At 57.6% G+C, this 20942-nt stretch overlaps 1 protein-coding gene across 6 annotated transcripts; it reads right to left on the bottom strand.

Annotated features, from left to right (window-relative positions):
- Window positions 1-1142: 1142 nt before the first annotated feature.
- Window positions 1143-12801, bottom strand: CDR2L (cerebellar degeneration related protein 2 like). 6 transcript variants are annotated; one of them, XR_009449361.1, is made up of 6 exons: window positions 12263-12801; window positions 5271-5383; window positions 4962-5143; window positions 4590-4757; window positions 2742-3700; window positions 1143-1903 (listed from the first exon to the last, which is right to left on the bottom strand). XR_009449361.1 is itself a non-coding variant. In XM_059671151.1 (6 exons), exons 3-6 carry the CDS (start codon window positions 5307-5309, stop codon window positions 2809-2811), a joined length of 1281 nt encoding a protein of 426 aa, XP_059527134.1. In that variant the 5' UTR covers window positions 5310-5383; window positions 5790-6457; window positions 6561-6696; the 3' UTR covers window positions 1143-2808. The 6 variants fall into 6 exon arrangements, 5 of the variants coding, with proteins under 5 accessions (XP_059527134.1, XP_059527131.1, XP_059527132.1 ...); XM_059671151.1 differs by lacking the exon at window positions 12263-12801 and adding exons at window positions 5790-6457; window positions 6561-6696 and having other exon boundaries at window positions 1143-3700; XM_059671148.1 differs by having other exon boundaries at window positions 1143-3700; window positions 12263-12800.
- Window positions 12802-20942: the final 8141 nt, after the last annotated feature.

Genomic DNA, 20942 nt, shown 5'->3' with positions numbered 1-20942 from the left:
TAGCTGCTACTAAGGCATGCTAAGTGTGTACAGGTTTTTTGAAGGAACTTCCTTTTACTTTGGAGAGCTGATGGCTTTTATCTGTTTTCCCTGCAGCACTGGGGTGGGCAGTCCAGCCTGACTAGCTGTATTCCACACCTTCCCTTCTCCCCTGAGCGGCTGGGCAGGCAGCACTGAGCATGCGCCTGGCATGGTGGGCAACGCTGCCCCCTTCCTGGAAGCCGCTTCCTTCTCTGCCTAGTTGCCTGCGAACACCGTGAGGCTTTCAGCTCGGTGTGCAGGGCGGGCAGGCAGGTCTGTTTCCTGGGATCATGGGAAGGGGGACCAGTTCCTTTTACCACAGGGTTTGGTCTCGGGGAAGGTTGTCAGTCTGGGAGGAGGGAGACCCTGGGGAGGCGGCCCAGTAAGAATCAAATGGTGACGGGAAGGAAGAAGAGGCAGGAGAAATATTTCCAGAGGGGAATTTGAAGGCGACAGACGGGTGGCTGGGTAGAAGTCACCGCTTCCTTTGCTCCTGCTCTGGTGTCTCACCCACGTGCTCTCACCCCACTGGGGGCAGGTCACACAGACAGGAAAACCTACAGCCTTTGCATGCGGGGCAGTTGGGTTAAAAAGCAGTCACACCAATTTGGGGCCTATTGTGGACTCCCCACACCACACCGTCCTCACCTCCTGGGCCCAAGGGAGGTGGCCCCTGGCCCCTCAGGAAGGGAAGGGGTGCAGTGGGGAGCTCCCCGAGCTGGCCTCCGGGGGAAGGTTATGGGAGCGTTTCCCCGTGGGATTGGGACCACAGAGCCCGCAGAATTTTCCCTGTGGAACTGAAATGTGGCGAAGGCAGTGAGAAACTGAGCCCCCAAAGATCCGGGAGCCTTTGCTTTGGTTTCTGAAGTCGAAGCTGTTGGCAGGTGTGGGTTGGGAGCTGCAAAATCTGTCCAGCAGGGAAGGGGCACCCAGCATGGCGTGCCCTGCCCGGCAACGTGGCCCGCATAGCTGGCACTCAGTGAGCACAGCTTCCGAGGCCGCCTATCAGAGCTCCCAGGCTGCCAGTCGTGCGGGCATGGGGTTCAGGAAGCCCTCTCTCCCCAAAGCTAAGTGATGGAGGCGGGTGTGTGAGACGCACAGACAGCACAGGGGTCGGGCCATTTCTGCTTTTAGAATACTGGTGCATTTTTTATTAAAGAAGAGAATAAAGCATTTGCAAATATATTTCTCTCATGTATACTTCAAAGGTGATGCTGGTGGGCTGCTACAGAACTGGGGAACAAACAGGCAGGAGCCCTTCCCCCACCCCCGTGCACCCCACCCCGCCCCCCTAGATGACCTACACGTGGAGGGCTGGGAGCTGCCCAGCTCCAGAGGACAAAGCGCTCCAAGGTGTGTGGCCAGAGGATGGCCGATAGCTCAGCACAGTGCGGCCCAGAGAGCAGGTGGCGCCTCGGGGGAGGTCGGGCGGGTGTCAGACCCCTGTGCCCCTAGAAACAAGTAAGGCATGAAGGTTCCCGCTGGGCTCCCAGCGGAGGCCGGGCCACCACCTTCACTGGGCTCTCTGGCTCCTCCGATTTCTTGGGTCTCAGGTTGGACGGCAGAGATGGGAAGCCCTGAAGAGGGGCTCAGGTCAAGCTGGGGACCTTGGCGTCTCTTAGTTGCAGCTGGACTTTCTAAAGCCCTAACCAAAGATGATTAACCTCTGACCCCTGGGTCCTCAAGGCCCCCACATGGGCAGGAGGCTAAGAGCAGGCTTTTTATGGGAAGGAGACCTGTTCTCCATCCGGGTCGCATTTCAAAACCGGTCAGTGTGGGGCGAGTCTTGGGTGAAAGGGTGCAGGGGTGGACACTGGGACCACTGGCTGTTGCACGTGCCCAGGACATTCTGGGGGAGCAGGTGTGACTGCTGTGGGGTCAGCTATGGGGAGCATGGGAGTGAATGAGACACGTTATGGTCCCTGAGGTGGGGCAGACAGAGGCCAAACTCAAGGAGTTGCAGGCGGGGTGCAGAGATGGGGGCTCCCCACCGCCCAGACCCCTGCAAGGCTTAATGCCCAGAGGCATTTCCGGGGCTGGAACCCCAGGAGGCTGGCTCTGAGGGAAACGGTGCACCGCTCGTGTATGGCTGCGAGGGGTTCTGCTCCCCTCCTCTGATTGGCTACAGATCTGCAGGGGGCTGAGGGTCTCCAGGGAGAAGGCCACCTCACTAGGGCTGGAGTGGGGCGGGGCAGGCTGAGGCTCTCTGCTCTGCATGGCAGGGCCATCTCTGACCTGGGTAGGACCCTAGGGGTGGGACAGCTGGTGCTAAGGGAATGACAGTGTCACAGCTGGGGAGAAGCAGTGGGTGGTCAAGGAGACCCCAGGAACCGGCCACAGCTGGCTCTGGGGCCCCCCTTCAAGTGTTTCCAGTTGTGGCAAGGGGTCAGGGGGGCCTTACATTGCAAATCTCTCAAAAAACCCCAAACTTTGGGGCAAAACAAAACAACAGCTGGTCCAGATGGCTTAGAAGCCTGGCCACGAATCAGGGTCAGAAAGCTGGGGGGCTGGGAACCCCCGGGGAAGGGGGGACGTTTGGCTTTGAAACTCAGAGCTGTGCCTTGGGCTGACACAGGACGGGGGAGGGCTCTGGGAGGCCAGGCATGTTGACATGCGGATCGCCCCCACACCTGCGGGCAGCAGCGGTGCCCCCCGCCCCGCGAGCTCTCTGGAGCGGCCTCCACGGGGATGTATTGCTGCCCAAAGGCGCCCTCACTCACCAGAGGCAGCGGGCCCAGGCTCGAGGGGCCCCTGGCCCGCCGGGGGAGGCTGCAGGCCGGCATAGGGTCACTTGCTGCTGTGGGTCTTGACCTTGGTGGCGTTGATGTCGGCCTTGGTCTTCTGGATCCTGAGGAAGATCTCCTTGAAGAGCGCCTTGTACTCGGGCTGGCTCTGCTCCAGCCGCTTGTCCACGGCCTCCACGTGCTGGCTCAGGCTCTTCTCGCCCGCCTTGGCCTCGCCCTGGCCCTCCTCGCTGCCCCCCAGGTCCCTCCACGAGCTGTCCCGGGAGATGGGCCGCGAGGTCTGCACGCCCGTGTGCCGCACGCCCGCGCGGTGCTGCCGGCACTTGCTCAGCAGCTCCTCGTACTTCTCGAGCAGCGCGTGGTACTGCTCGTCCACCTCGCGCAGGATGGACATGCCCCGCCTGCGCACGCTGTTGGCGTGCAGCGTCAGGTTGCCCGCGTGCCGGCCGGCGGGGTCTTTGGCCACGATGGCGTTGAGCGCCGTGTCGCTGCAGCTCTTGCGCACGGCGTGGCTGGGGGAGGGGCCCGGGGAGGAGACGCCGTCCTGGGCCCCGAACTCGTCCCCGCTGCCTGGCTGGGGGTCATCGGCCTCAGGGGCCTGGGTGAGGGGGGCCAGCAGGGCCTCGGCCAGGTGGTCCTCCCGGCCCAGCAGGTAGGTCTTGGCCTGTTTCATCTGCTGCAGCTCCAGCAGCTCGGCCTCCAGCTCCTGCACGCGGAGGCGGCATCCCTCCATCTCGCTCAGCTGCTGCTCCAGCTCCGAGTACTCCTGCAGCACCGAGGCGAACTCGCGCTCCGCCCGCTCCTTGCGCTGCCGCTCCTGGCTCACCTGGGAGCGCAGCACTCCCACCAGCGTCTGCAGGTTCTCATTCTCTTGCTCCAGGGGCCGGGGGCCCAGCTCCAGGGAGGAGCTGTGCAGGCGGAAGGCATCGTTGCACCTGGGAGAGAGAGGGGGGCAGGCGGGCAGGGGCCTTGGTCATGGGCAAGGCCCGGGAGCCCAGCCCCGGACACTTCTATCTTTCTGGTCCACTGAGCTGCATATTCTGCTTGTCCCTCTAGATCCGCTCTGGCCCTTCTCCCTCTGACCTCAAGGGGCTGCTTCAGCCAGGTTACCTGGCTCTCCTGAGCTCAGCCAGGGGAGGGATGGGTGGGCGGAGGGCGGGAGTGGGAGCGGCCGAGATGGTGGGAATGTCTTCCCTAGGCTCCTTCCTGGTCAGTGCAGGCCAGGCAGCACCCTCCATGCCTTCCAGATTCCAGGAACCTCCCTGCCCTGGCCCCTTTGGGCCTAGCCCTAGGCCCTAGGGTAATGGCTCCTCACTATGGCAACCCCCAGGCGCTGCCGTGTCCGCCCCCTCCCCTGCTCCTATGCCTGGTCCACACCTCTTTAGCAGTTGCCCCTCAATTACTCTGTGAGAGGCACTGTCGTTTGCCAGGACCCTTATTGAAACGCCCTCTAAATACAGCGTATGTATTACATTAACCAGTCATCTCCTTGAGGTTAAGGGGAACTGAGGTGTAGTGGTTAACCCCTCCTGGCTTACTAACAGGTGACCTGGGAAGGACACCTAACCTCTGGGTTCAGTTTCCTCATCTGAGCAGCGAAGATGATAAAACACCTCCTGGTACTGCCATGACCATTAAGCTGCTTAGCAGGGTCATAGGTTCATGGCCAGGGCTCAGTGAACGCCAGCTGCTGATTGTTGTCAGCAACAGGACCAGTCTCGCCAATAGCCCGGACGATGCACCAGCTCTCCTTGCCCACCCTCTCGCTGCTCTCCTGTTGGCTGGCATCCTGGGCGCTCAGACACGAGTGCCACCCTCACCTACCGGGGGCTGCTGGTGCACAGCTCCTTGAGGCAGGGGAAGGTGTGGATGGTGCGCCTGCGCTCCCGCTTCTCCCGGCGCACTCTCAGCTGCTCCAGGCCCCGAAGCTGCTCCACCTGGGCCTGCAGCTCCTCCACCTGGGCCTGCAGGCGCTCAACGGTCTCCGTCAGCCTGGGGCGGGGGGGGGGGGGGGGGCACGCAGGGGAGAACTTTAAGGGGAGGGGCCAGCCCTCCTCAGGCAAACTCACCACCATCCCAGGTCCCCAGCCCGGGCTTCTGGGAGAAGGAGCAGGCGTCACACCCCTGGGTCCCTATGCCCCAGCACTCCCAGGCCTCGCCGCCCCTCCTCCCCACGATCCCCCACCCGGCCCTCACCCGTGGATCTTCTGCTGCGCAGCCTTACTCTCCAGCACCAGCTTCTGGTTGGTCAGCTCCAGGTCTCGGGCTGTCAGGTCCAGCTGCTCGTATACCTTGGCGTGCTGCTCGTTCACGTGGCGCAGTGTGTCCAGCTGTTTGGTCAGGTACTGGGGGTCGGCAGGGGGTGGTGGGTGAGTGGCCTTTCAGGACAGGGTTCGGGAGAACGTCTCCGCCTGGGCTCTCCTCCCACTTCTAGGAACAGGTGTGCTTTGGGGGGTGGAGACAGTGCAAGAGGGCTGCCCGGGCGCTGCGCAGGGCGGGCCTCACCTCGATCTCCTGCACCTGCTCCTCGTTGGTGGCGTACATGTGCTGCAGCGACGCCTCCAGCTCCTTGTTCCTCTCCAGCAGCGTCTTCCCCAGCTCAGCGGCCAAGTGCAAGTCTGGAGGGAGGGGCGGAGGGTGGGAGAAGGGACGAGCAGTGTGAGAAAGAAGCCAGAGGACCCCCATTCATGTGCTGAGCATTCATTCTGAGCTGGGCCTCGGGGACCCCAAGGCGACCAGGACACACGGGCTGACTGGGGGAGCCCCCACTTGGGAGGGGATGCAGGCCGGGAGCGAAGCCTTTGCACTGGCTGTTGCTTCTGCCTGGAATGTCCTCGCCCCCCACCTCCCAGGGCTCATCCCTGTCTGCCTTCAAGTCTGTGCTTCAGTGTCACTTCTCCAGGGGACTTTTCCCGACTATTGATTTTAAACGGCACCCTCCCCTTTCCCGCACTCCCTCCCCACTTAGCTTTTTCTCCTTAGCACAGATCATCACCTAACACACCAAACAGCTTGCTCACTTACCTTGTTCGCCTCTCCTGACTATCAGCTCACAGGGCAGGGGTTTTGCCTGTTCCTTCTCTGATATCCCCAGGACCTAGATCCGTACCTGGCACCGAGCAGGTGCAAGTGGAGACTGTGATGAGACCCAGGGGCAAAATGACTTGGACGATAATAAGGGAGAGCTCGTCCGGGGCCGGTGGGCGGCTGGCAATGGGCAGCCTTGGAGTTGGGCTGGGAGGGGACTGGGAGCCCACTGAGAGGTGGCAGGGCAGAGGGGCTCGCTGCGTTTTAGCATTTGGTTGAGGCTTCAGAGCTCTTTGGCGTAACATCCTTATTCTATGGGTGACAGGCCAGACAGGGAAGAAGGACTTGCCCAGGTCCCCAGCTGGGTTGTAGCCACATTGAAAGCTCAGGTCTCCTGGTCCCAGTCGGTAGCATGTGGTCCTAGTGGCGCGTGCCCCTCTCTGAAACCTCCTTTCCCTGGGAAACAAGCCGCCCTGTTCCCCCCACAGCGCTGATCCTTGTGTCTGCAGGACTGGAACCTCCCCTCCCCATCCCAGCCCGAGGTACATGAACACCTGTCAGAAGCTAGGAGGGGACCTGGCCTGGTTTTAGGGGGCTGTGTGGTGGGGAAGGGGAGGAGCCTATTTGATCTGTTCTGCCAAAATGCCATCCAGGAAAGCTGGATCCTTGGCCCATGATGAGGCCCTCAGTCCCAGTGGTCAGCAAACTGCGGCTCACGAGCCACATGTGGCTCTTTGGCCCCTTGAGTGTGGCTCTTCCACAAAATACCACGTGTGGGCGCGCACATACAGTGCGATTGAAACTTCGTGGCCCATGAGCAGAAGTCGGTATTTTGTGGAAGAGCCACACTCAAGGGCCAAAGAGCCGCATGTGGCTCGAGAGCCGCAGTTTGCCGACCACTGCGCTAGGCCAATGGTATAAATCCCAACCAGAGGCCGAAACCGGTTTGGCTCAGTGGATAGAGCGTTGGCTTGCGGACTGAAAGGTCCCAGGTTCGATTCCGGTCAAGGGCATGTACCTGGGTTGCAGGCACATCCCCAGTAGGAGATGTGCAGGAGGCAGCTGATCGGTGTTTCTCTCTCATCGATGTTTCTAACTCTCTATCTCTCTCCCTTCCTCTCTGTAAAAAGTCAATAAAATATATTTTAAAAAAATAAATAAATAAATAAATCCCAACCAGAGGCGTGAAGGCAGCTCTGACAGGGCCGAAGGGATTTGGTCCCGGGATCGAGCTGGGTACTTTCCAGACAGTGGTGGTTCTAGGATCCCTAGAGCAGCGGTTCTCAACCTGTGGGTCGCGACCCCTTTGGCGGTCAAACGACCCTTTCACAGGGGTCGCCTAAGACCACCCTGCATATCAGATATTTACATTATGATTCATAACAGTAGCAACATTACAGTTATGAAGTAGCGACAAAAATAATTTTATGGTTGGGTCACAACATGAGGAACTGTATTTAAAGGGCCAGAAGGCTGAGAACCACTGCTAGAGGATGGAAGGCCTCTATACTCCCTCCTGGCAAGTTTAAGAAATACAGTGGGTGCCCTAGCCGGTTTGGCTCAGTGGATAGAACGCTGGCCTGCAGACTGGAGGGTCCTGGGTTCGATTCCGGTCAAGGGCATATGCCTGGGTTGTGGGCTCGATCCCCAGTAGGGGACGTGCAGGAGGCAGCCAATCAATGATTCCCTCTCATCATTGATGTTTCTATTTCTCCCTCTCCCTTCCTCTCTGAAATTAATTAAAAATATATTAAAAATAATAAAAAGAAATACAGTGGGTTCAGCAGGCTACTCCCTTATACACAACAAGCCAGGGCGGTGGGGGGGTGGAGGGGTTCCCTCTCGGAGAGCCCCAGAGAGCAGTGACTCCGAGTGGGCATTTGAGAGCAGAGCCTGGGCTTTCTTTCAGCAGCTGGGGGAGGACTGACCTCACCTCAGAAAGCCAGAGGGGACTCTGACCAGCCACCAGGCCTGGACCAAAGTCCTAGCCGTCCACTAGGAACAAACCTGGAGTCTGTTCCCACACAGAGGTGAGATTTTAAGACAGGTTTAAAACAGGCAGCATGCAGCCCCCAGGCTGGACCTAGGCAGGTGAGGGGGGTGGGGGCTGTGCCCAGATGTCACCCAGAGGAGTCCCTGGTTGAGGAATGCAAAGCCGCGATCCTGGAGCAAGGCTGCAATGACATTGGCTCAGCCTGGACAAACAAGCCGCTCTCCTAAACACCTTCCCCGCCTTTAGACAAAATACTCGCTCAGACAAATCTCAGCGCAGCACCATTAGCCTTGAGCCATTCATTAACCTCCTGATGATGATGCCAGGAAACACTAGCTGCCTGTCAGGAACCCAGTGGGCAGTGAGGACACTGTGGTAGGAATGTATCAGCTGTAAGTTGGGCAAGTCTACAAAGCGAGAGGCTAGACGTTAGGGCTGTGAAACTGCAGCCCTGCTCTGCTGGGTGCTCAGTGGGAAGTCGGGAGCCCAACAAGACCACCCCCAGGGCCACACTCAGCAGCCGGTCCTCCCTTGGGAACTGCCAGGCAGTCTGTAAAGAGGCCATTGCTGCTGATGTCGCCCGGTGTGGGGGGACAGGCTCTGCGGGTGGCCTGCGTAGACCCCCTGCAGAGTCCCAGTGCCCAGAGGGGGTGAGGAATGGTCATGAACGCGGTCCTCTCTGCTCGTCCTCCCAGGTGAGCATCTGAAGTCACACTATAGACCAGGGACTGGCCCTGGAAGGCAGTGACTGTGACCTGGGCCCCTGGTGACTCAGGAATGGGGAAGAGGGAACAATAGAAGTTCTTGGGGTTGGGGAGAACCTCAGGGACTATCACAGGGGAACGAATCATAATGCAAGCTCAGCTGGTCCCAGCTGCCAGGAGGGATCTTGAGAAAGGTCTAGAACAGCGGTTCTCAACCTGTGGGTTGCGACCATCAGAAAACACATATAGCATATCATATATTTACATTATGATTCATAACAGTAGCAAAATTACAGTTATGAAGTAACAACGAATATAATTTTACGGTTGGGGGTGACCACAACATGAGAAACTGTATTAAAGGGTCGCGGCATTAGGAAGGTTGAGAACCGCTGGTCTAGAGCAGCCGTGGGCAAACTACGGCTCGCGGGCCAGATCCGGCCCGTTTGAAATGAATAAAACGAAAAAGAAAAAAAAAGACCGTACCCTTTTATGTAATGATGTTTACTTTGAATTTATATTAGTTCACACAAACACTCCATCCATGCTTTTGTTCCGGCCCTCCGGTCCAGTTTAAGAACCCATTGTAGCCCTCGAGTCAAAAAGTTTGCCCACCCCTGGTCTAGAAGGTGCAGGGCCAGGGACTGAGTGGAGCCAGTGCCGGGGAAGGGCAACAGCTAACGGAGGGCTCCAGGGTGGGAGGCCTGGGAGTGGGAGAAAGCGGGAGCTGGCTAAGCCAGAGGAATGAGCAGCCAGCCACAACCGGACCACTGGACCAAGCCAGGGACAGTACAGAGCCGCCTGGCACTTCCCCGGCCTGGACCCCGGGTTTCTGGGTCTCCTGCAGCGGCTTCAGCGGTTTCCCCCAAATCAGCTGAGGTGCTGCCCAGGAGCAACGCCCCGGAAGCCTGAGAGGTCATGGCCATGAGACGGGGGTATCTGAAAAGAAATGCTGAAATCCCACTGCGCTCACTGATTGGGGTCTGGTGGGGCCCCACAGACTCCAGAGCAGGAAAGGGACAGGGGACAGGCACAGGGAAGGAGAGACCAAGATAAAGGGGGGATGGGGGGGAGGCCATCTACCACCTGGCAGGGCTGCGGGTGTCCTGCTTACAGGCTCCAGGGCCTGAATGTCAGGAACTCTGTGTCCACAGAATTGGGGTCCAGGCACCCGATCTCAGTGTCACACCAGAGCTCTCGCCGGAGGCTGAGTCTCAAGGTCAGGCGCCCAGGACATCAAATCTGTGACTCAGCAGCCCCGTCTCGGTGGAAAGAGGCACCCACAGGTCTGCGATGGGGAGGAGGAGAGCCAGTGCTTACTAATTCATGGGTTTTCTATTTTTACACGTGCTGGCCGTGGGCAGGGGGCAGGGAGAGCCGAGGGCCTTGCATCAAAGTCAGACCGGATCTTGGTGGCCAAGCTCTGGGAAGTGAGGCTAGGGCCTGCCCTAAGGTGGTGCTGCCCCAGAACCAGGCTGGCTGGGCAAACTACTTCCTGGACACTAAGGGGCACCTAGGGAGCAGCTGGCAGAGAACTGGGGAGTTGGGTGTAGAGAAGGGGGGCCCAACAGGCATCTGATCCCCAATGGGGGCCGGCTTTTGGCAAACACTCATGCCACCCTCCAGCTCTCCATGCTGGCCCACGGGGGTAGTGCCCAGTACTTGTGCCTGGGACTTCCTCCAACCCCACCCCAGCACTCTAAGGCCCACTTCCAGTCATGCATGATCTTTCCACGTTGCTCCATGCCTTGTGCAGGCGTCCCCTCCGCCTAGAATGCCTGCCCTCCTCCCTCGGCCCTGGGAGCACCTTGCACCCTCAGCTCAGAGGGGCCTTCAGGCGTCTGCCTGCCACAGCACCCCTGCGACTAGGTACCGAGGCTGCTAGTTTGATCTCCTTTCTGCCTCCTCTGCTGGAATGTGGAGTCCCCCCAGGGCAGAGGGCACTCCCCAGGCTCAGCACTCATTGGTGTTTGGTCAAAAGCTCGGTTGTCTTCTGAGACTGCCCCATTTCTGGTTTCCCTCCTGGTTCCAGGGCTCTGGGCACTACTGAGGCTAGTAGCGGGGGGCTGAGTGCTGCAGGCCAGCAAGGCCAGAGCAGGGGGCCAGCTGGGACCACCCCCCACCCTGTCCCAGAGCAGGCACCCAGCCCAGTGGGAATCTGGGCACCTCTCCCTCTCTGGGAGCAACACATCTCCCACCCTAACTCCCTGGCTCCTTCCCCCCACATCTGGGCCGGGCATGCTGCCAGAGACTTCGGTAAGGGAGCAGGAAAGAAATGAGACAGCAGTAATATCAGCATCTGCCTCCCGGGAGGGGAGGCCATCTTCCAATCTTTCCTTCTGGGCCGCCTCTTCCATGAAGCCCTCTCATTGCATCCTGTCACCTACACTCAATGACAAGCCCACCTTCACCTGGTCCACTTAGTGGGCCAGGGCTGGGGCTATTCCAGTGCCCAGGATAGTGTCTGACCTGTAAGCGGAGCCTGATAGGTGTCTGTGGGATGCAAAAGTCGTGGCCAGGGCTGGGAAGGGGTTGTCACAGCCAGTACTGGGCATCTCACTCCAGGCAGGGAAGCTGAGGGGAGACTCTGGGGCACAGAGTACAGCAGGGTGCAGCCCAGCACGTGCAGTCCCACACTAGTCCTCAGAGGCTCTGGTTACCCCACATTCCTGAGCACAAGGACTGAGCCTCATCTACCAGCAAATCTGGCCACGGGAGGATGTGGGTCAGGGCCAGTAACAAAGGCTCCAGGATCTGGGTAGATGTCTCCCTGAGGGCAAAGCCAGGCCTTGGGGGCCGTGGGTGGAGCCCCAGAGCCGGGGTGTCAGCACACACTCCATCAGACTTGTGTCCACACGTGTCCACCTGGGGGCTGTGGTCACTTCTCCTGGACACCCCTCCAGCCCTGATCTCCAAGAATGAGGTGCTCTTGGCCGGGAGAGGGTGGATTTGACTCCAGTCTAGCAGGCCTTGGCCAGACCCTTCGGCCTACTCCTCCTTCCGGTCCTAACAGCCTGTCCCCTACTCTTAGTGATGTCACTTTGGCCACCTCATCACCAGCTTCTAACCCACTTCCAGTCGCCCTCGCAGCTCTCAGATGGAGGAGGGAGGTGGCTCCCTCTAATCTGGGCTCTTGCTCAGAATTGCCAAACCTGACCCCCAAACCATGAGCAGTTCGGGAGGGGGCGGGTTTTTTTTGGGGGGGGGACCAGGGGACTCCTAATCTTCACCTCTCCCCCGGCTGGGTGCCTGCACCCCTATCCCCTCCCTGGGTTGAGGGGAAGGGAGTTGGGGAAACTTACTGGGAGTCTTAGAACTCAGGAATTCTGGCAGGGAAGGGTGTCTCTGGATTTGGGATAAGATCATTCTCCCCCTCCCCCCACACACTCCACCCCTCCCAGCAAAACAACCAAGGAGCCACCTCCCGGCCTCCAAAGAATTCCAGCCAGTACTCAGGCCCCGGCCATATCAGGGGCCCTGGGCAGTGCCTGCCTCTAAGTTGGGGTGGGCGAGCTGGGTGAGGTATGCCCCCGTCCTTCGGGGAAGAGGAAGACTGTTCCCCCGACTTTTGCAGGTCTTCGCGGGCCCGGGCCGGTCTTCCAGGGCAGCGCGCCCCTTCTCTCCACATCCCCATTCTCCGCACGCATCACCCATCGGAGTCCGGGCCGCGGGGTGCAGCTCAGCCCTCCCGGGGGTGACACCGCCCAACAATGGAGAAGCGGACAGAGGTCGCGGGGCGCACCTCGCTCTCCAGCCCCCTCCTCCGTGCTCACCCTGCTCCAGGTCCTGCTGGTCGTACCAGGGCTCCTCTTCCTCTGCGGAGAAGTCCTCCATCCCGGCGGCCCTCCGCATGGCCCTGCGGGGGCGGGCGGGCGCTGCGGCGGCGCGGCTCAGGGCCGCGGTGCGGGGCCCGGGACAATGCGGCGGAGGCGGGCCCGGGCTCCCGCGTCGCGGACTCCGGCTGCAGCGCCCCCGCCCGCGCTGCGCCCCTTCGCCATCGGCCGCTGACCCGGCGCCCACAGCGGGCTGATGCGCCGCGGGGATCTGGCCCGGCCGGGGTCCTGCGGAGCCGGGAACTCCGAGCGGCGGCGGCACAAAGGGTAGAGGGGAGGGGACGGCGGGCGATGAGGCAACCAGGAGCGCCCGGACCCGCAGGCAGGTCTGGGGAGCTAAGAGTGCGCGGGTGCCACGGCGGACGCGCCTGGCCCAGCTCCGGCCCGCGATGCCCCCGGCCCGCCCAGCGCCACCCGGAGCGGCGGCTGCATCTCGGCCGGGTTTGCCCGGCGTTTCCCCAAACCGACTAGACTAGAGCTTCCCCAACCGCCCGCTCCACGGGGCGGGGCCTGCCACCGCCAGCCAATCAGAAGGCGTATGCAAAGATGGAGGCGGAGCCTGGGGCGGGATCTCCCTGCTGCCCTGGTCTGGCTGTCACTAGACTAGAATCTATGAACCCGCCCCTTCCCTCCAGGCTGGGCTCCTTCAGTTAGTTTAGGTCTCTCTGTCTGAAATTATTTTATTTTATTTACCTGTTGTGTTTCTCTGGCTCTGGATCCCCTGACAGCAAGGAACTTATCTTTTGTTCACAGCTGGCTGCTCAGTGCCGAGAACAGGCTGGCTTATTGATGCCTTCCATGAGTGAATGTTCATTGACAATTTTAGTACCTGTAAGAGGAGGAATGTTTCAATGCCTGTGGCTAGAAACCTCAGGCCAGAAGAGGCGAGGTTCGAGGGTGTGTTGCTTGCATTCTGGGCCTCCCTCTTTAAGGTTCCATTGCCCTCTCCTTGGGATCCAGATCCTATATCCTATATCCAATTATACCCATTCAGATAAAAAAAGTTTCACCTACCCAAGCATTCTTTCCTTAAAGGAGTTTTCAGACTCCAGCATTCATGTAACTCATTTTTATTTTATTTTTTGTTATTCCTCACCTGAGGATATTTTTCCATTGATTTTTAGAGAGAGTGGAAGGGAAAGGGAAAGACACAGAGAGAGAAACATCAATGCGAGAGAGACACATCGATTGGTTGGGATGGGGATCGAGCCTGCAACCGATGCACCCACCCCCGACCAGAATTAAACCTTCGACCCTTCAGTCTGCGCCGATGCTCTAACCACTGAGAAAACCAGCAAGGGCCAGCGAACTCATTTTTATTAGGACCCACTATATCAGGGATGGCAAACCTTTTGAGCTCGGCGTGTCAGCATTTTGAAAAACCCTAACTTAACTCTGGTGCCGTGTCACATATAGAATTTTTTTAATACTTGCAACCATAGTAAAACAAAGACATATTTTTGATATTTATTTTATATATTTAAATGCCATTTAACAAAGAAAAATCAACCAAAAAAATGAGGTCATGTGTTACCTCTGACACGCGTGTCATAGGTTCGCCATCACTGCACTATACGCTGGCACTACTGTTGAAATACCAGCCACCCTCCCTGTGCCCCGGTCCCAGGAGCAGTGCCTGGTAGGGGCGAGCATGTCACCAAGGCTGGATTCTCCTTGCTGCCTGAGCACTAGGCAGGGTCATTCAGGCTGGACGCCCCTAGGTCCCACGAGGCTGGGGTGGGTGGGGGTGGGCTGAAGCTGGGCAACCAACTCTGCCAGGTTTGTGGAGCTTCCTAAGGGGACAGAGGATGGAGGATGGAGGCCCAGGTGACTCAGAGCTGCGGATGCTGAGGGATGGGGTTCCTGCTGCATACCAGGCCTGTGCTGGGCCCTTTGCCCTGTTCGGTTCATGGGAACCCAGGCTCCTTGGCCAGTGGGATCACTCTTGTGCCTTCCGGGCTGATGTAGTCATATTTTCTAAACCATTGCATGAGGAGGAAGATGAGATCTGCCTTTGAAGCAGGAAATTCCTTTGTCTTCCTGAGCTCCCAGCCAACAAGCCCTGGGATCCGTTTCAGGCCTTTTCCTCTCAGCAGAGCACAGAGCCACGGACGGCTGGGACTTATAAATCAGCTGATCTTGGGAGCCCCGCCTCCCCCCCCCCCCCCCCCCCCCCGCGGGTGCCTCATCTGTGGGTCACACAGACCTATTGCACCGTGTTCCTTGTCAGGAGCGTCCAGACGCCACGTTGACAGACTCAACGTCCCCCAAGCCTTGGGCATTGTGATTCCCCTGCGGCCGATTTCACATGCCGGGACCGGGAGCACTTCCCCAGGCCCCATGCGAGGAGCTCCCGGTCCTAGAGCCCAGATAGGGACCCGTGGGAGCTCGGAGCCGGATGCAACGAGGCAAACGCCCTCCCGGTGGGTGGGCTAGGGACTCTGACGCCTCCGCCTGCTGGCCCATTGCCTACCCCCAGCCCAGCCCACAGGAAATGACGGCGCAGGCAGTGCTGACGTTGAGGGTCTCGGTCACTCCCAGTCGCGCTCGGGAGGACTAAGGTGCCCAGCCCGAGCCTCTGGGCCCCCGCCACCCCCCACTCCCACCCCTCTCCGCTCCCCTCCCGCTCATCTTGGATTGAGGTCAAGGGATCGCGGGGCCGGGACACCTTCCTCGGGTGCCCCCACCCCTGCAGGCCTAGCTGTCCTCAGACATTCCCGCGCTGGGCACCGGCTGCACTGAATACTCTTGCCCCATCTGTCCCGACCTCCCACCAGTCTGAGGTCAGTGCCTGGCTGGGTAAGGCGCTGGGTATATTTGAATGAGTGAGGTCATCCGGTGCCCCTCCCTCCCCCCATCAACCATCTGAGTCTGTCCCCCACAAGGTTCTCACAGTCCCTGTGGTCGGGAAGTGCTTCCATATGTCTACCTTGAATCCCTGCAGTTAAACCTCCCAGGCCTGTCATTTAGGATGCATATGCTGAGTGTCCTCTGCGGCCTCACCCTACTCTTTTTGTGTGTGTGTTTTTTAATCTTCAGGGGGCTGGGGAGGAGCCTGCAACCGAGGCACATGCACTTGACTGGAATTGAACCTGGGATTCTTCAGTCCGCAGGCCGATGCTCTATCCACTGAGCCAAACCGGCTAGGGCTCACCCTACTCTTTCAGTCCCAAGACATGGGGTTGTTGGGAGGATTCCCCGAGTTAACACAGGCCAAGTGCTGAGAGCAGGACCTGAGCCATGCGAGCAGCAGGCAGTGTTTGCCTTTAGGGTCATTGTTATTGTAACTACTTTTACCTGGAGGATTGCTCCTCATCGACCACTACCCCTCTTCTGGCAGGGGTCCTGGGAGTCCTGTCCAAGCACCTTCCCTTCCTGGTAGGGAGCGGGGGCTGAGGGGGCGGCGAGGCTCTCAGTCAAGGCCAGAGCCATGGACCTAAGAGACCTGTAGCGAAGCTCCAGGCACTGCCAGATGCCTGGGCTCCCATTGCACAGGGTCCACCTATCAGACTGGGAGCTCCTTAAGGGCAGGCATGGAGCAGGCCCAGCGAGTAAACAAATGAATGCTCTAGAACCAGCGGTGTAGCCGGGTTCCTTGGTCCTTCATCCTTCACTGTCCCAGCTCAGATCCACCTGCCCTACTTGCAAAGCTCCGCAAAGTACTAAACAATGAATCTGAGGAACAGCCAGTGAATGTATCATTCCTGCTTGCTGACCTGGACAACCAAAGTGGCTCCATCCTCTACGATCGCCCAGGAGTTATCTTCACTCACTGCCTAAGAGGTAATTTCTGTGTCTAGGCCAGTGCTAGGCGCTGGGGTTGCAGGGAGCAAGACAGACCCATTCTCTGCTCCCACGAAGCTTGCATTTCACTAGGAGAGACAGACATCTAATGTAATGAAAGACAAACATGCAAATTGACCATACTTTGCTGTGCTTTAAGCCGTGCCCACCAGCCAATCAGAGCGACTATATGCAAATTAACCCAACCAAGATGGCGGCGGGCAGCCACGGAGCTGGAGCAAGCAAGAGGCTTGGTTGCTCCAGTGATGGAGGAAGCCAAGCTTCCCACCTGCTGTGGCCGGCTCTGAGCTCCACTGAAGGCAACAAAGTTTCAATTATAGAAGGTAAATAAATCTCAGAATAAAAAAAGAAAAAGAAAAAAAGAGGCTGGGAGCTTCCGTCCCTGGGGGGCTTGGTCAGCCTGAAAACGGCCCTCAGCCCCTCACCCAGACTGGCCAGGCAACCCAGTGAGGACCCCCCCACCCTGAAGGGGGTGCGACCAGCCTGCAAACAGCCATCAGCCCCTCACCCAGGCTGGCCAGGGACCCCAGCAGGCCCCCCACCCTGATCCAGGACACCCTTCAGGGCAAACCAATCGGCCCCACCCATGCACCAGGCCTCTGTCCTATATAATAGAAGGGTAATATGCAAACTGACCCTAACAGCAGAACGACTGGAAATGAATGGTTACTATGACACACACTGACCACCAGGGGGCAGACGCTCAATGCAGGAGCTGCCCTCTGGTGGTCAGTGCGCTCCCACAGGGGGAGCTCTGCTCAGCCACAAGCCAGGCTGATGGCTGCCAGTACAGCAGTGGTGGTGGGAGCCTCTCCTGCCTCCTCAGCAGCGCTAAGGATGTCCGACTGCAGCTTAGGCCTGCTCTCCGTTGGCAAATGGACATCCCCCGAGGGCTCCCGGCCTGCTAGAGGAATGTCTGATTGCCAGCTTAGGCCCAATCCCCGGGGAGCAGGCCTAAGCCAGCAGGTGGTCATCCCCTGAGGGGTCCCAGACTGCGAGAGGGCACAGGCTGGGCTGAGGGACCCTCCCCCCAGTGCACAAATTTTTGTGCACCGGGCCTCTAGTAAACCAAATAAAGAGACAAACATATTTAAAACGGTGGTAAAGTTTTAGGGAACACCAGGGGCTGAAATAACAACCGCTGGGGATGGGAAATCTGTCAGGAAAAGAGGCTTTAAAGATAAGACCCCTGCCTGGCCGGTGTGGCTCAGTGGTTGAGTGTCGACCAGGAGGTCAGGGTTCGATTCCTGGTCAGGGCACATGCCTGGGTTGCGGGCTCGATCCCCAGTAGGGGGTGAGAAGGAATGGTTCTCTCTCATCATTGAGGTTTCTATCTCTCTCTCCCTTCCTCTCTCTGAAATCAATAAAAAAGTATATATAAAAAAAAGCTAAGACCCCAAGAATGAGAAGGGGACAGGCACACGAAGAGGAGGAGGAGGGCTGTCCCAGGTAGAAGGAACAGTCTGTGCAGAGATCTGGGGCAGCAAGCTCAGGGGGTTTGAGGACATGTGGGAAGATCCGTGTGTGGAGCTGGGACTCCAGGGGAGGGGAGCACGTGGGCTGGGAGGTCACCATGCAGCCTGAAGAAGTTGTTCCCAGCGAAGGACTCCGAGGTGCCTTCAGTGGGGGAGTGTTGTGAGCTGCACTTCACAGCTGCCCGCTGTTCTGCAGAGAAGAGATTAGAGGGGGCAGGAGCGGAGGCCGCTGTGGATGGGGGACAATGGGGCTCTGGTGAGGGGGCAGTGGAGATGATACATGTTTGGGGAATAGCATCGGGATGCAGTGATGGATTGGACTTGGGGTGGCAAGAAGAGAGGCGTCAAGGGTGACACCGATTTGGGGGGAAGTGCCCTTTACTGAGATGAGACTTAGAGACAAAGGTCGGGAGAGAGAAGGACGGGGTGTGGGGGGACAAAGTGTGGAGAAGAGAATCACCCACAATGTGGCAGCTTGTTTTCTTTACATTTTAAAAATCCTCACCCGAGGATACGAGGGTATGTTTCCTGAGGATGTGTTTATTGATTTTAGAGAGGGAGGGAGGGAGAGAGAGGGGGGGGGGGAGAAACATTGGTGATGGGTTGCCGCAACCTGGGTATGTGCCCTGACCAGGAATCGAACCAGCGACCTTTCAGTGCACAGGCCTACACTCAACCAACTGAGCCACACTGGCTGGGGGCTCAGACACCTTTTCTGTTTTGCACCCTTTGGGACACTCACTCTCAGAAACTGGGGCCTTGCTGTGCGAGGCCCAGGCCACACAGTGGGTCCCATGTTGATGATTCCAGATTCAGCCCCCGCTGAGCCCCATCTTTACGGCCTCCCAACATGCCAGGTGTGAGTGAAGAAGCCTCCAGGTGGTTCCAGCACCCAGCTGTGCCGAGTTCACCCCTCCCCTGGCCATTCTAGTCTCCCCTGCTGAGACCCTAGCGGCTGTGGAGAAGGCACAAGCCCCCTCAGCTGAATTACTGACTGCTTCATTTGTAACCAAGTTTATGGTTTGACGCCAAGTTTGGTGGGGAAGTAGCAATAGTACCTAGCCTAGAATATGCATCCAACTGACAATCAAGATTCCACATCCCCATCATCACCTGCATCCTTAGTCACCATATCACCGGTGACTGCCTAGGGCAGTGATGGCGAACCTTTTGAGCTCGGCGTGTCAGCATTTTGAACAACCCTAACAACTCTGGTGCCGTGTCACATAGAGAAATGTTTTGATACTTGCAACCATAGTAAAATAAAGACTTATATTTTTGATATTTATTTTATATATTTAAATGCCATTTAACAAAGAAAAATCAACCAAAAAAATGAGTTCGCGTGTCACCTCTGACACTCATATCATAGGTTCGCCATCACTGGCTTAGGATCAACCCCCATCCTCTCTCGCCTCCCAGCTGGACTCGCTGTATTCAGCCACTGTCTTTCCTGCAGCAGCCAGAATGACTTTGCTAAGGCATAATGACATTATTCCCCTGCTTCGAAGGCTCCTGTTGCTCAGAGAATGAGATAAAAGCTCCCTAACAGGATGCACTGGCCCTGGCCTGTCTCAAGCTGTATCTCTTGCCGCTCAGCATTCGCCCCCGCTGGTTGTCCCAGGCTCTCTATGCTCTGGGCCTTCCTTCTGCTCCCGCTCTCTCCACCTGCCTGGCTGTGGGACATGCTCCATTTGCCCTTTCCAGCCTCTTTCCATTGTCTCCATCTGCTCCATGCCCGGGGGCTGAAGCTTTTATGGGCTGCACCTGTGGGTCATTTGCTCTCTTGTTGTGGGTCCGCTGGTGGGGAGCACCAGCAGGAAATGGAGGGAGAGAAGAGTGAAGGTGGGGGAACCAGAGAGGAGGGAACCTGATTCTGGGGTGCATCACCCGAGAACTGCCCTCTCACAATCCAGGACCTCTTGGGGGATGTCGGAGAGCCAGTTTCTGCCCGATCCTCGCAGGCCAGGCCGAGGGACCCCACCTCTAGTAGGTATATAATGGTTATCATATTGTGGTTTCAATCTGCATCTCTTTAATGACTAAGATTCAGAGTTTTATTATTTAAAAATATTTTTTATTGATTTCAGAGAGGAAGGAATAGGGAGAGAAAGATTGAAACATCAATGATGAGAATCATTGATCGGCTGCCTCCCGAGCCCACAACCCAGGCATGTACCCCTGACTGGAATTGAATCCGGGACCCGTCAGTCCCCAGGCCGGCACTCTATCCACTGAGCCAAACCAGCCAGGGTAGAGTTTTATTTTTATTTTTTAATTGATTTCAGAGAGGAAGAGAGAGGGAGAGAGAGAAATATTAATGATGGGAGAGAATCATTAATTGGCTGCCTCCTGCACGCCCCCTACTGGAAATCAAGCCTGAAACCCTGGGCATGTGCCCTGACCAGGATTTGAACCGTGACCCTCTGGTTCATAGGTCGATGCTCAACCACTGAGCGGCTGCGGATGGGCGGATTCAGAGTTTGTAATGTCGCTCTGGGCTGGACTAGAGTTGGGTGCTTTGTAGAGTGGACTGAATTTGTTTTTTTAATGCCAGATAAAGGTGCCATTCATTCGTTATCTCAGAGCGATCAGAAAAGCCAGGGAGCCTGCCCAGGATTTCCTCCAGGGCAGGGAAAACACACCCCTGGAGCAAGGACAGGCCTGCTCTGTCCAGTCCGCTCACCCAGTGACATGCTGACACCCTGTCCCGTCCTTCCCGCCTCCACACCTGTCCTACTCTGCCTTTGCCACCCCTTTGCTGCCTCAATGGCGCGCCCCTCATTTTTCAGCTGTGGCATTCCTATTGAAGCGGAATTCCACCTCCTTTTGAAGCATCTGGGATTTTCAGAAGCTTCCAGACAGAGCATGCAAGATGATGTTACAGAAAAGTGCAACCTCTTTTGGGGTGAGTTGAATTTCCTTTTTTTTTTTTTTTTTTTTTTGCTTTGCTCCTTACTAGTTGTGTGATTTTGGGCAAGTAACTTAAATATTTTGAGCCTCAGTTTCCCCACATGGGTAATGTGGATAATACTTACCTCAGAGGTGGGATTCTGTTGTTAGCGACATTGTCGTCACATTCTTATTAATGACTTCTACTACTACTACTACTTTGCCTCCATCAAAGGCTCACTGGTTGAATCACGGCTGATTCTTTTCTTGATTCTCTCCCTAGATAATTGCTCATTAAGAATAGGCCCTGTGGCCCTAACCGGCTTGGCTCAGTGGATAGACGATAGAGCGTTGACCTGCGGACTGAAAGGTCCCAGGTTCGATTCCGGCCAAGGGCATGTACCTTGGTTGCAGGCACATCCCCAGTTGGGGATGTGCAGGAGGCAGCT

Source organism: Myotis daubentonii, chromosome 16 (genome assembly GCF_963259705.1).
Source record: "Myotis daubentonii chromosome 16, mMyoDau2.1, whole genome shotgun sequence".
Taxonomy (NCBI): Eukaryota; Metazoa; Chordata; class Mammalia; order Chiroptera; family Vespertilionidae; genus Myotis; species Myotis daubentonii.
The sequence above is the reverse complement of the archived record's forward strand: the minus strand, read 5'-3'. Positions and strand labels throughout refer to the sequence as shown.